At 39.6% G+C, this 15025-nt stretch overlaps 1 protein-coding gene across 1 annotated transcript in view; it reads right to left on the bottom strand.

The window, feature by feature from the left end:
- Positions 1-5710: 5710 nt before the first annotated feature.
- The window catches only part of ttn.2 (titin, tandem duplicate 2), a 180173-nt gene continuing 170858 nt past the window's right edge, over positions 5711-15025 (bottom strand). Inside the window, exons 229-231 of the mRNA XM_036572840.1 lie at positions 9250-14967; positions 8864-9157; positions 5711-7049 (exon numbers count right to left, since the gene is read on the bottom strand). Coding sequence (XP_036428733.1) covers positions 6751-7049; positions 8864-9157; positions 9250-14967 — 6311 coding nt within the window. The 3' untranslated portion in view covers positions 5711-6750. The remainder of the gene's footprint in view (positions 7050-8863; positions 9158-9249; positions 14968-15025) is intronic.

The following is a 15025-nucleotide window of genomic DNA, read 5'->3' as shown; positions in this document are numbered from 1 at the left end:
AGCTTTCTGCATTACATTACCAGCAAATTTTGTACTCATTTTTAAAACCTAACGCTACAGGCAATAAACCATCAACGAAATAATTCTTACATTATCGGCTTGGTTAGCTGGCACATTATATCAGAGACATATGTTGGAAAATGGAAATCAAAATGTCACAGCATAACCACGATGCTAAGATACATGTTAGATTCGCGTTTTGGACTGAGTGAAAGGTGCATTTTATCCGGAGTACTGCTTCAAAAATTTTAAAGAAAATAAAATAAGCAGCACTGCTGTGTCTGATCCACTTGTACCAGCACAACACACACGAACACACCACCACCACGTCAGTGTTACTGCAGTGCTGAGAATGATCCACCACCCAAGTAGTACCTGCTCTGTGAGGGTCAATGGGGGCCCTGACCACTGAAGAACAGGGTAAAAGGGGGCTAACAAAGTATCCAGAGAAACAGATGGACTACAGTCTGTAACTGTAGAACTACAAAGTGCTCCTATATAGTAAGTGGAGCTGATAAAATGGACAATGAGCGTAGAAACAAGGAGGTGGTCATAATGTTATGCCTGATCGGTGTACATACATATATACATAAATAAAGTCAGTTTTGGATTTGTCTGTGTGGAACACCTGTGTGGTTTCCAAACACACCTATGTTTCCTTTGTCTGCTAAAAGGTGAGTCATTTTATTCTCACCACACTTATAGCAGGTAAAGTGAGCTAGTTTGACTGAATAATAAGCAGTGTTATGGAAGCACTTTTTTCAGTATGATAAGTAACTAGTATTTAATAGGTAAATATGTAGTATTTACGTTTAACATTCTGCTTTGCACATACAAACTACCTGTCGGGTATGTACAGCAGTAATACTCAGAATTTTAATAGTAAATTTGTAGTCTTTACAGAGAATAAATATTTGGTGCATACTTTACAAGTTTAATATATCATTGTTGTCGGAACAAAACCTTGTATCTCCAAAATGGTAACTTTACAGGAGAAAGAAAAAACCTACTTTACTTTTAATGTAAGTCAATAGAACCAGACTTTTTTCCAAGTTATTTTGGGCTGTTTGTATTCGTCCATTCATCATGAAATTTACACACAATATAAAGGGCAAGAGGCATTTCAAATTATCTAAAAAACTGAAAAATGACTAAAATGGAGATACAAGATTTTGTTCCGACAGCAGTGATATACGTAGAGATTAACTAATGTGACAGATACAAAGTATATTTCAGCTTTTATCACTAAGAAGTTGTACAGTAATGGCAAGTGCTACCAAACCGTTTGATGAAATACATACGTATGTGATAGAGAAGACTAGGTTACCGGTACAGGTGACCACAATTAAGTACTCAGTAAGTATTTTTAAACTATAATAATTCATTCCATATTACATTTACTGCTACATTCTCTGTATTATGATGGAAATAGGACTGTAAAATAAAGCATAACTTTGTACATAGTCTTGTAGCATCTGTTGTAGAGTATGAAGGTCTAGGTCATGCTTAGCTATTTTATAATTGACCAAAAGCACAGCAAAAACAAAACGGGCACCCACACTTGCAGCTGGCTGCAGGTAACTAACCTTGGCAGGTGGATGAGAGCTTTTCTACCACAACACCACAGACCTTTCAAAATATGTGTGTAAGGAACCTAAGAATAAACATCTTTTTTTGTTCTTTTTAGCCACACACTGTGTTTATAACCATACTTAGTGTCTAAAACCATATTGTTCATAACCATATGCAGTGATAACCAAACATAGTGTCGATAACCATACCGTGGTTGCAACCATACACAATGTTCATAACCATGGTGTCTATAACCATGCACAGTGTTTATAATCATAGTGTTCATAACCATTTTAACACAGCTGTTATGTTTTTGAGCGCTTTTGAACTTGTTATAGGAGTTTAAAACGGTGCCTCATGTACATTCATGATGTCAGTGAATGTGAACAGCCAATGAGCTGCCTCGCTCACCAACCAATCAGCACTCAGTAGCAGTAATGTTAGCATCTTGCTGCCCAAAACTAGTTTACTGTAGAAAAAAGGGCAAGTGATTAGAAATTATTTTAACTTTTTGTTTTTAGCCAGTTAGTTCCATTCTCCCCTATTCATTGAGGTCTCGCTCGCAGGCGCCCTCTGGTGTTTTACAGTCAAGTTTTTGATATAACAGGAGATATAGGAAGAGGCCAGACCCCTCATCATCCGGTTCTGACTGTACTTACTTGTGCTCAGATTGGTTCATAACCATACATAGTGTTCATAACCATGCACAGTGTTTATAATCATACAGTGTTCATAACCATACATAGCATTATGAATCAGATCTAGATTACAAAAACAATGGTAAAATGTAAGTGGTGTCTTCACTGTATTGTAAAATACAGATGAATTAAGCAAAAGCAACATACAGGATTAAGGCAAAAATGGAAATTTATTGTGGCATCAAGTATAAAAAGAGTCAGATAAGGCCATAATTTCTGCTCAGAAATACTGTTTATTAAAATAATAAGACAGAAAGGCCACTGAAACGAGTGGCTGGTCACCCCAAAACCTGGCGCAGAATAACAAATAAACACATACACACATTTTAACTAGAGAACTACAGCATACATCATTAAACAACATGAACACTCCCTTTTCACTGGGGGGGGTGCACCCCCTTTGAATGGCATTTTGCATAGCAAAGCTTCTACGCTCACAAAAGGCAGTGAGATAAATCTTTCAATACAGAAAATATCTACATAATATACAAGAATATAACAAACAAGCTACACAACAGAGTACAGTAACAATTCAGACAGAGTTTTCAGAACAGAATCTAACGAACGAGCGTGCGCAGAACTACAGCTCCCATCTGCCCTGTGGCGATGGCGTCACAAGCAGCGAGACAGTTGAAAACCTGGAAAATGGGGACTGGAGTACAGGATTGAACTGTATTGGCCTGTACCAGAGAACTTGTAGAGAGGAGAATTACCACTCTGTAATGTCTTCCTGGTTTCTCAAACGCGAGAGGGCGCTCCTGAGTGAGTCCAAAATGAATGGGTCAAGCATTTGAGCAAAATCATAGTTTATAAATGCTTAAACATTTTGAATGTAAAAGAATACAATCATTTCCTGAACACAGAACAGCATAAAACATTTTAACACTGCTGTTGTATTTTTAAGAGCTTTTCAACTCGAATTATAGGAGTTTAAAACGATGCCTCATGTACGGGAGCTGCTCCGCTTGACAACCAATCAGCACTCAGTAGCAGTAATGTTAGCGTCCTGATGCCCAAATGTAGTTTACTGTAGAAAAAAGGAAACATACAGGTGAGTTTTCTTTGCCTTTTTAGTGAAATACATCCTTCTACTCTCTAAAATTAAAGAGATGTTCTGAGAGAGTGATTAAAAACTATTTTAACTTAACTCTTATTTACCCCCATTTATTGAGGCCTCGCTCTCAGGTGCCTTCTGGCGTTTTGCAGTCCTGCTGTTGATATAACAGGATAAATAGGAAGAGAGTCCAGTACTCCAGTCCATTTCTTTCGAGTTAACTCGTGTCTCACCACTGCAGATTTTCCCATTATCTTCTGCACGACTTCCTTAGTTTACATGTGTCTATCTATCTATCTATCTATCTCACTGCCGATCTATCTTTACATTTCAACCATTTAATTATGCAGAGATTTTGAAAAATCAGGTGCAGGGAATAATGAGGGACCGTAAACATTTGTTGACAGAGGGATGTTTCGGTGCCTCTTAGCTGTGTTTTGTAATTCACTGTTTTAATAAAATACATTTCCATTTTGCCTTCATTCATCCATATTTCACACTATGACATAGACACCACTTACCACTGTTGTGTTTTAAGCTACATCAGATCCATTACATTATGTGTGCTTATGGGAACGCTGTGTATGGTTGTGCTCTGTGTATCATAAACACAAGAAAACAAACAGTTGCTGTGTAAATACTATGTAAAAAGTTACACATTATTTTACAGTCCTGTTTCCATCACATTACTGAGAACCTTCCAGTATGTACCTGGTAAAATGTCTGGTTAATTTCTGCATATGATGATGATAAGAGAACAAGTATTTACTGTGGAATTACTATGCACAAAGTTAAACTTTATTTTACAGTCCTGTTACCACAATATTGCAGAGGACTTACTGGTAAATGTACAATCAGTATGGGACAAATCAGTGTTGTGGGATAAAGGCACTCACTCTATCTTACTCTGTACCTCTATATTACATTTGTGTGTATTTACTGAGGGACTGAATCATTAAAAGCTGAAATACACCTGGTATTTTTCACATTAGTTACTCTGTACTTGTAATTGCCAATTACATTATGTGCAAAGTTTGTACCAAAAAATTACTTGTAAGTACCACATATTTACCTATTAAAAACTAGTTGTCTATATTGTAAAATAGTGTTACCAACGTTACTGTATACATGAGGGTGAAATGCCAATGTTGATGGCAAATCCACCCTTGAATGCTGATGAAAGTCACTCACACCTAATACAGGAACATGATAATTTATTACTTATCTGTAGATTATAGTACCTTAAGTTTGTTAAAAGCACAATGAACTTCTACATGCATGCCAAATATAAAGAAGTAATACTGACTTCCTGATTGTAGGCTGCAGGGACCTGGGCTGGGCATGTAATTATCTGGGGCTGAGCCCATTTCATTGTAGGAAGGTTTTAGAAGATTTCTAAAACCTTTTTTTATTTAACATGAAGATCTAGACATCAACAAACCTTTTAGGAATTCAGTATTGATCACTGAAGTCTCTTGTAAACAAAATCATAAAAGACAAGAAAAAAGACGAGTGAAAACTGCTTGTAATAGAAAACAGATGTTTATCCAATAATGCTATGATTATTAGCCCTCTTCATGTTTCCTCTCTCTTCATTTCAGCTATCTATTCTGCATGTCTCCTCTCTAATGTCTGCTAACAGGGATACTATTATTTATTTTTAAAAGATATGTTACTGACACTGTTACTACCACCTGGATAATTTGCTAAATATTCCAGAATGTCTGTTGCCCAGCCCAAAACCGATTGGCCCAATAAAATATTGGGTTTTGGGCGGATTTTTCATGCGCAACATCGGGCTCAAACTGGGTTGTTTTCCGAAGAGTGATTTTCCATGTAGTAGATTGGCCCTTTTTACCAACATGCATTACATTGTGGATTTCGCTGTTGTCAGAAGAAAACCTTGTATGTCCAATTTTGAAGTTTTTGACATAATTTGAAAATTCCTGTTGCTGTTTACATTGTGTGTAAATTTCATGATGAATGGACCAAAAGAAACGGCCCACAGTGACTTAGTAAATGTCTGGTTCCACTGACTTACGTTAAAAGTATGTTTTTTCCTTCTCCTGTAAAGTTATCATTTTCGAGATACGAGGTTTTCTTCCGACAACAGCGATTTTCTCTCTTGCAATCCCTCTTGCTCTCTCTCTCTCTCTCTCTCTTTAAATAGTACCATTATAGTCTACAGGTGCATTCATAGTCCTTGGGCAAGACTCCTAACACTACTTTCGCCTACCTGTGTAAAATTATCAAATTGTAAGTCAGTCTGGATAACAACGTCTGTTAAATGCCATAAATGTAAATGTAAATGAGAACGTCATAGCAGTATGACACAGCTGTGTCTGCATGAGGAAACTGTACGCCAGACTGAGAACACAGACACCCATTGTAGTGCTGAAAACATGCTTTATTGAATCAATTATAATACTCAAGGAGGTTGCATTTATAAATAATACTACAATTCTAAATAAAATCAAACCAAAGTGTGGGACATGTAGTTAATGTATCAATTTGTTTACACAGCAGATGTTGTTGCTGTGGTACACTTGCTTGATGTTTGCCCAACCACTATTAAGGTGAGTTCTAAAGCTAACACACAAACACACAATGCAACAAAGCAATCCTCCAAGAGGAGGCTCTGCTTCTGCAAGGAAGTACAAGATAAACTTTCCTTATTGGCCAGGTGATGTTATTTCTGAAAGTGTATTCAAGCAGTCCCTTGACATAAACAGAGCACATTTAACATCTTAGCTCATAAAGTGCAGGCCGCTCGCACTTTGAGCATGTCAATAAAATGGTGGTATGACATAGTCAGTCTGAACACAAGGCCTAGTCATGCTGCTTACATGAGGGTAAAATGTAAACAGTATTCAAGGTCTTATGGTCAAGTTATAAATTCATATGAGTACGGTAAGATCACCGCATGTGCATACATGCAGTGTTTATCTTTGTCTCTCAGATCTAGTAAAACTTCAACAGGGAGCCTCTCTACCTGTTGAGGCAATCTTAAGACTTCAACGTTTTGTTGAGGCACAGAGTTTAGTTTCAGGTTTAACAGGGTATTCGTTTCCATGAGAAACTTTCTCCTGATAAACAAATAGTTCCATTTGTTTCAGTTAATATTGTCATAAATAACAATTCATACATTTCCCATAACCGTTAAATTCGGCTATATACATTATGTACATGTCACAGAAAAATGGATCAAAAATCCTAGTCATAATTATCCAATATAGCACATTTTATAACAACTTTAGACTTTAGTCTAGTTTGGCATAAATTAATGTCAAGTTTGGTATAAAAATAGATATATTTACAGGAACAGATATCGAGGCATTTATCAAGTAAATATTATCTTATTTGCTCATTCAATACATAAAAAGGCACGTAATGAGGAAACGGGGATAGATTTGATCGTTATTCGTTTTACAGCGATCGAATGCTGATGGTGACGGTTGCTGTGTCAGATCCATGCTCGTTGAACAGTTTTAGGGTATACACTCCAGCATCACTCTGTTTTACACCAGTGATAATGAGTGTAGTCAAGTCCTCTGTGGTCTCAATGTGGAACCTCCCACTCTCTTCAGCAGTTGGAAGTATTTTTCCACCACGAGACCACTCGATGCGAGGTGAGGGCTCTCCAGAGAAAGCACAGGCTACAGTCAAAACCTTTCCAGTTTCAATGCTGATATCTTCTGGAAGGGCTTCAATTCTTGGCGCTAGACCTTTGGGGCAGAAAAACATTCAGGAACTTAGTCTTTCATAGTATAAAGGACCCAGTGAGTTATATAAATGCTTAAGAAATGAAAGGAAGACACTAAGGCTACATTCACATGGTACAAATCTAATTTTTTGCCCTAATGTGACACAAAAATCTGAGCTTTTCAAATGTGATTCACTTTCATGTGTTGACCTGGTTCGGCTATATATCTGATTTATGGCCATGTGCATGGCCATAACTAGCTATGAGGACACTGAGGTCTGGAACTCTGTACTTTTAGAAGGTACATATCACTGTTGTCGGAAGAAAACCTTGTATCTCAAGAATGATAACTTTACAGGAGAAAGAAAAAAACGACTTTACTTTTAATTTAAGTCAATGGAACCAGACTTTTCATTTTGGGAATTTACTTTTAGTCCATTCATCATGAAATTTACACACAATGTAAAGGGTAACAGGTATCTTAAAATTATGTCAAAAACTGAAAAACATCAAAAATGGAGATACAAGGTTTTCTTCTGACAACAGTGATATGTTCATTCATGAGATATAATGTGAAAACAGCGCTGTTCTGTTAATGCAGTAGCCTACACAGGGGTGCAGCCATGGGTATCACAGGCTTACACAATTAAATGGGGATAGAAAATTTCTTAAGTCTTATTTTTTTAAGATACTGAAATTTGATTTGTTTTCTGTAAGTGCTGTCACTGCATTATGACCAATCAAATTATTACACTCTCTGCCAAGGTCCACATTATTTTCCTCAGAGCTCCGAGCACGTCTTATTAACTGCTGCTATCTGCCATTGCCTCAGCTCATTATCAGCACCTGTCATGTTCACAACTAGCATGAGGACACAGAGGTCCATGGTAGTTTAGTAAAAGTTTTATGTGGTTCAATGAGGAAACAGAGATTAGACTAAACTGGATCTCAGCTGACATCATAACAGCTCTGGTTTGGCCATAGATTTAACTGCCCACTCTTGTTTATCTCTGTACAAGATGCTGTTACCCAGAATCACTGACATCTTGAGATATTCAGCTATGCAACATACATGCTATAAGCTAAAATACAACATAGCTATGTTAAAAAATATTAAAGTTTTTGAGTATAATTAACAGATTATGTTTGTTAAATACAAACTTCATAATTGTTTTATTTGGATCGCTCTTAATGTTGCTAAATCAGCAAGTATTAGTCTAATTTCAGTAGCTGCTCAGTTTAGGCTACAGGCTCTATAAGTATATGAGAACTCATAACATACAACAAGCAAGAAAATTCTCTGTTAACTTGCATATTGAAGTAACGTGAAGAAATCAGCATACGTTGGTGTGTATTTTATCTAATTAACTGTATGAGTATCCTACCTTTCCTGTTAGCTGGGGTTTCGTAGAGACAAACTTTTATATCATATGTTTAATATATGCTTTTGCAGTAATCAGTGAGAACCAAAATGCAAAAAGCGATGAGCAGAGAGAGGCAAATGAAATAAAATCAGTTATAACCTGATTTAATGCAAAAGCAAAGCAACTGATTCTTTTGTGCCATCGCCTCGCTTAAATAATGAATGGTTGAGAGCTTTTTAAAGCTAATTATCTTCACAGCGAAGTCTTGTTCTACTGGTTATTTTGTTTGTTGTTCATGAGATGTTACTGATAAACTCATGCGGGTTGTTTCAGGACACAGGTCCTTTCACATTAATGATGGACTTGAGTCACTTACCTACAGGAATGTGAACCATCAAGTTGGAAAGATCGGATCTGAGTAAAAATCAGAATTGAGCAATAAGCCTTGTAATGTGTAAGTAGCCTAACTCACCTTGACCACTATGCAACATGCCTCTCATTGAAGACCCTTCAGCATGTGAGTGACTTGACATAATACTGCTTGAGCTCACAGCATACACTGATTCAGATGTCATGGACGACATGCTGGACATAGACATTGTTTCAAATTTCATTTCAGCCATGGATGAACTGCTGAATGATGTCTCTTGCATTGTGCTCTCCATGTGGATGGACTTTGAAGAGAAGCTTTCTTGCATGCTGCTGACAGTTGCACTCTCCCTCATAAGCATCTCAGCCCCCTCATGGATCTTGGAGGATGTTGATTCTGCAAGAAGAGAGAACATGCTGTTATGATTTGTATTAAGGTGGTTATACATTGGTTTTTCAAAAGTAATCTATACATGAAATTTAATTTACCTTTAACAGCCAAACGTGTGGACACAAAAGTCATTACTTTTGTATAGATGGATTGGAACACTTGGCCAGTGAAGGAGAATGATGTTCTTGAAACTGCTCCACTCTCTGCAATCATTTCACAGGAATATTCACCCTGATCGCTTTCAGACACATCAGAAATATAGAGACAGCAAGTGCCATCAGCAGAGGTATGCATCTGATAGCGATTACTCTGGCTCAATTTCCTGCTATCCTTGTACCACACAATCTCCCTTACAGAGCTCTCAGCAACACAGATCATCTTCACCTTGTCTTCAAAAGCCTCAGCTTTCAGTTGCTGGAGGATCTTTGGAGGTGCCTCCTTTGAAGGTGTTGGTGATTTCACTGTAAGTGGGGATTTAACCCTTTTGGGTGACGTTATTGGCTCAGGAGACTTTGCTGTTAGTGGGGATTTGACCTTTTGAGGAGATGTGATTGGCTCAGGTGACTTCAAGCCTGTTGGGGATTTAACTCTCAGAGGAGATGTGATTGGCTCAGGTGACTTCAAGCCTGTTGGAGATTTCACTCTCAAAGGTGAGGTTATTGGCTCTGGAGACTTGAGCGGAGGTGGAGATTTTACTCTTGAAGGAGATGCTACTGGTTCAGGAGACTTCAGACCTGTGGGAGATTTAACTGGTTCTGGAGACTTGACTGGTGGTGGAGGGGAAGCAACTGCTTCAGGAGACTTCACTGGGGACTTAACTCTTGGAGCAGCAGTACTTGGCTCAGGAGACTTTACTCTTAGTGGGGATTTGACTCCCTCTGGTGATTTAATCCGAGGTTCAGGGGACTTAACACCAGCGGGTTCTGGGGATTTCACTGAAGGCTCTGGAGACTTAACTGTTGGCACTGGAGATGTGAGAGGAGATCTTACTGATGGTTCTGGTGATGTCACAGAAGGTGTTGATGATTTCACTAAAGGCTCAGGTGCTTTTACTGCTGGCTCAGGAGATTTAACTTGTGGAGATGGTGTAACAACTTCCTCTTTTGGTGCTGGTTTAGAAATGGTCAAGGTAAACTTTGCCTCTTGCCTTCCTTCTACATTTTCCACCACTACAGAGTAGCTACCTTCATCAGAGTATTCAACTGAAGATATTTCGAATGTAGATTTGTACTGTGTTGTTGTCACATGTACACGATGGGACGTGATGACAGCACGTCCCTCGTGCATCCATGTGACACTTGGTGCTGGCTCTCCATCAATATCACAGGTAAATCTTGCAGACTCACCCACAGATACTGTTAGAGATTGAGGTTTGGTAAGTATTTTGGCTGACAGAGTGGCTTTGACCTTCTTAGCTGTTACCTCTGCTGCAGCTGTAGACTCAACCGTCTTTGTTTTAGATTCAGATGTATATCGTTCTGAGGATGAATATGAAGTTGATGACAGGTATTCAGTAGATGCATGTCTGATGGGTGAAGATGTAAGCCTTTCAGACTCGTATCTTTCAAAAGCAGAAACTTCACGTCTTTCAGTAAATTTGGTCTTGGCCTCTTTGATCTCTAAGTGTGTCCTTGAGGCAGAAGAGGCCCTGATTGACGTTGTATGATAATAGTCAGTCTTTGTAATTTCAGGTACAAATGCCGTTGGAGCTTCATCATCTTTGCGTCTTGAAGAATATGTAGTAAAAGCTCCTCCTGAGACATCAAGAGTTCCATAATCTGATGTTTCTCCCTTCAAGTTTGTGCAGACAACACGGTATGTGCCACTATCTTCTGCTTGGCAATTAGTAATTTGAAGAGTCAGAACTCCACTCATGTTTGTAAAGTGATATTTGCTGCTTTCCTGAATTGGTTGTCCATTATGGAACCACTGTATTTCAGCTTCTGGCTTTGATTGGACATTCAGTGTGAACTTAGTGTCCTGACTACTTGGTACACGGTGTGAGCGCATTCTAACTGTGATGCGTGGGGCATGGTCAAGGCTGAAGGGTTGCTGTGTCACAACCTGATACTTGCGCTCAGATTTCAGAGCAGCTTTCCTTGCCTCATATCGAGACATGATGTCAAACCTTGCAGATCTTTCGAATCTAGACGATGACCTTGAGGACCTTCTCTCAGGAGACACAGGACTAGGAGAGCGTGGACGTGTCCTCTCAGGAGTGGGAGATCTTCTCTCAACAATCTCACCTTCAGCCTCCACTGTCACACGTGCACGAGGTGGTCTGATCAATTCAGAGACAGGACGCATCAGTTCAATATATGTTGGAGACAAAGACCTTCTCCTTCTCATAAAATGGGAAATAGGAGGTGGAGAACCACGAGGCTTCTCTGCTGCCAGTACATGTTTTGCCTCCTCTAGATGTGTAACTTCAGTTTTGTGGACAACCCTAGGTGACAGATGACGCAGTGCAGCTAATTCAAAGCGAACAGGGCTACCACTTGGAGGAGAGGCAGAGAAGCCAAGTTCAAGTTCTTCCTCAAGCTCTTGACTCTCTACATCAGTTCTTCTCTTTGTCAGGTACTCCTCTACTTCTTCATCTGAGAGATCACCCAGGGAACGTCTTCTCTGTCTGAAAGAAACCTCTGACTTAGGAGATGGTGAGCGCCTTGCTGGTCTTACAGTTTCCAGATCATCTAGTGTAAGCTTTGGAATACGCCACCTTGGCCTGTACTGATCAGTGATTCTAGGGAGAGGCATGACATAGAATTGCTCCCATCTGGAAAGACGGATGCGTTTCTGTCTCCTCTGCACAACTCTCTCCATACGTTCAGAAATCTCATACTGGTCACGGAGTTTCTTGTACCACTTCATGTCAGATAAAGGCACAAAGTGTTTGATACCCATGTCCTCTGCAAGAACAGTTGGATCATGTACACGGGCCTCTGGAATTTCATAAGGCATTCTGATCTTCCTACCCTCCTCTTTAATTTTCTTGATTTCTTTGTCTTCTTTATCAGAGATATCAAACTCACCCTGGACATTCTTGGTGCTTACTGCAGGTTTATATAATTCAGCAGCTTCCTTCAATGCCTCCTGTGCCACAGGATTAAATGTAATCACTTCTGCTTTAGAAAACTGTTGTGCCATTTTCAGTGTCTTTTCTATTTGATTTTGGACATATTTCTGTTTGTCTTCCTCACTCTTGAACTCCCTTCTGGTGTAAGATAAACGTTCAACCTTGAGAGTGGCTTGACAACTAGCTGAGCCAGCTGAGTTTGTTGCAGTGACCTTGTAAGTGCCAGAATCCTCAATAAGAGTTTCTCTTATATGAAGAACATGATGGTCTATGTCTTCTAGAACAACTTCAACTTGTGGTCTGAACTCAAGAGGCTTGCCGTCTTTTTCCCATTTTAGTGTTGGTGGTGGAGTCCCTGACACTCTCAAATCAAAGCGGACACTTTGTCCCTCAACACAGTCGTTATTTGCCAAAAGGCGTTTAAACATTGGTCTCATTGTGTCTTCAACAACAGGGTGAGGTGTTACTGTTAGGCGTGCCTTGCAGCTGTCTTCACCAAACTTGTTGTTCGCTACAACAGTGTATTCACCATCGTCCTCAAGCTCAACATTATGAATCATTAGCTGGTAAAGACCCTTGTCACTTGTAATTGTGTATTTCTTGGGATCAGGTTTGATTCTGTGTCCTGCCTTCAGCCACGTCACTTGTGGCTCAGGATGTACAGTTATAGTTACACCAAAGCGTACATCCTCACCAATGTATGCTGTACGGTTATACAGTGGCAGAGTAAACTCAGGTGGCCTTTGAAGAAGTTTTGTTTTATCAATTCTACGTTTGGGCTTCTTGAGTGAACGTCCCAGGAAGTATTCACGGTGAGACCTCACACTCTCAACAAACAGCTCTGTGTAGGCATTGTCTTCCCTATCTTCGCTGACAACTTTGCATCTGTATAGTCCATCATCACATTCCTCAATGTCTTTCACGTAGATGCTTGCAACTCCACTAACATAGCTGATTTCATACTTGTGACTGGCTGTCAATTTACGAGAGCCAAAGTACCAGGTTACCTCTGTGTTTCTGTCATAGTTTTGAATGCTACATACAAATCGAACATGGCCACCTTCTTCAGCAGAGCCATGCATGACTGGACCTGCTCTCAGGCCTTGTTCTGGATGTCCAACTTTCACTCTGCCAAATGAAACATTTCTCTGGTTTCTGTAACCACCACCATAGGCAACACGAGCTGCTGAAATAACAGTGCTCCACTCCTTCTTGACTAGCGACTGGTAGTACCGTCTGTGTCTCAAGGTCTTCATCACCCTAGAACTTATGTTTTCTATTTTCATCTTAAGCCAAGGATGTTCCAAAGCCTCAGAAGCAGTCATACGATATTTGCGTTCTTTAATTAGTAGCCTGTCAATAAAGTCCATGCCCTCGAGACTGGTGTCTTTGAAGGCCTCACTATCAAATACGTATTCAGCATTGGAGATGTGCTCAATCATTTTCTGAGTTGATTCAGCAGCGAATGGATTGAGGCCACTAAGGAGTACATATGCAAGAACACCAACTGACCACATGTCAGTAGCTGTGGTAACAAAATCACTGCTGTGGATCTCTGGTGCACAGTACTCAGGGGCAGTGAACTGAATTCTGATATTTTCTCCAGGTGTCAACAGCCTAGCCTGGCCCATTTCAATGATCTTGATTGTACTACTCTTTCTTGTGGCATAGACAATGTTATCAGGTCTTATGTCAAAATGACCATAGTTGAGGCCATGCAAAAACTTCAGCGCCTGACAAACTTGCCTCATGTACCGTACAATTTCCTGTTCAGTCAGGTCAAAGTTTGTTCCAAGACGCTCGAAGATATCCACGCCAGATATGAATTCATAGATCAGAACATATTCCTCCAAGCTATCAAAGGACTCATGTAGATACAATAAGTTCTTATGTCTTGCAATATTGAGTGTCTCAATTTCTCTTGCAACCAGCTCTCTATCAGCACCTTTCACCTTAATGATCTTAGCCAGGAAAGTCTTCTTGGAGCTAATTTCAACACAGCGATGAACAATTCCAAAGTGTCCACACCGTGCTAGTTCCTCTGAGATTCTGTAAAGAGAAGGAACATTCTTCACCTTAGAATGAGGTGCGTCTTCCTTTGTAACTTCTCTTGCTTCATCCACTTCTTCATCATAATTTCTAATGGCAAATTTATCTTCTCTTGGCGTCACAGGTTCAGTTGGTACAGACGGTTCACTGAGACCGAATCTATTTTCAGCAATAATGCGGAACTGATATTTGGTCTTTCCAAATAGACTCATAACAGTATATTGAGGCTCAGATGTCTGGGCAACACGGATCCACCTATCGCCAGATGTTGGGCACTTCTCTACTATGTAGCTGATAATTTCGCTCCCACCGTCATTTGAAGGAGTCCATGTGAGTGTAATGGTATCTCTGCCAATGTCGCTAACTTTCACATCCTTAGGTGGTTCAGGTACATCAGCGACATCAAGTTCAACTGTTTGCTTATCAACACCAAACCGGTTCTTGGCACAAATGATATAGTAACCGGCATCCTTCCTTTGAACTCCCTTTTGGAACACAAGAGATGTAAAGGATCTTGTAACAATCACTTGATGGTATGCTGTATTATTCAGTATCTCTTGTCCCTTCTGCCACGTGATTGCTGGATCCGGTTTACCAGTGATTGGAATCTTAATGGTAACCACCTCACCACGAACAGCATGAACAGCTCCCATACCTTGGAGGTGTAGGGGCAGGTGAATCTTGGCAGGAACTAGAAAAGAGAAGAAAAAAAATTTGATTCTTCAGCTGTAAGCAATATAAAACTCTGC

This window comes from Colossoma macropomum, unplaced genomic scaffold (assembly GCF_904425465.1).
Source record: "Colossoma macropomum unplaced genomic scaffold, Colossoma_macropomum, whole genome shotgun sequence".
Lineage (NCBI taxonomy): Eukaryota > Metazoa > Chordata > Actinopteri > Characiformes > Serrasalmidae > Colossoma > Colossoma macropomum.
This window is presented reverse-complemented; position numbering and strand designations above follow the sequence as displayed.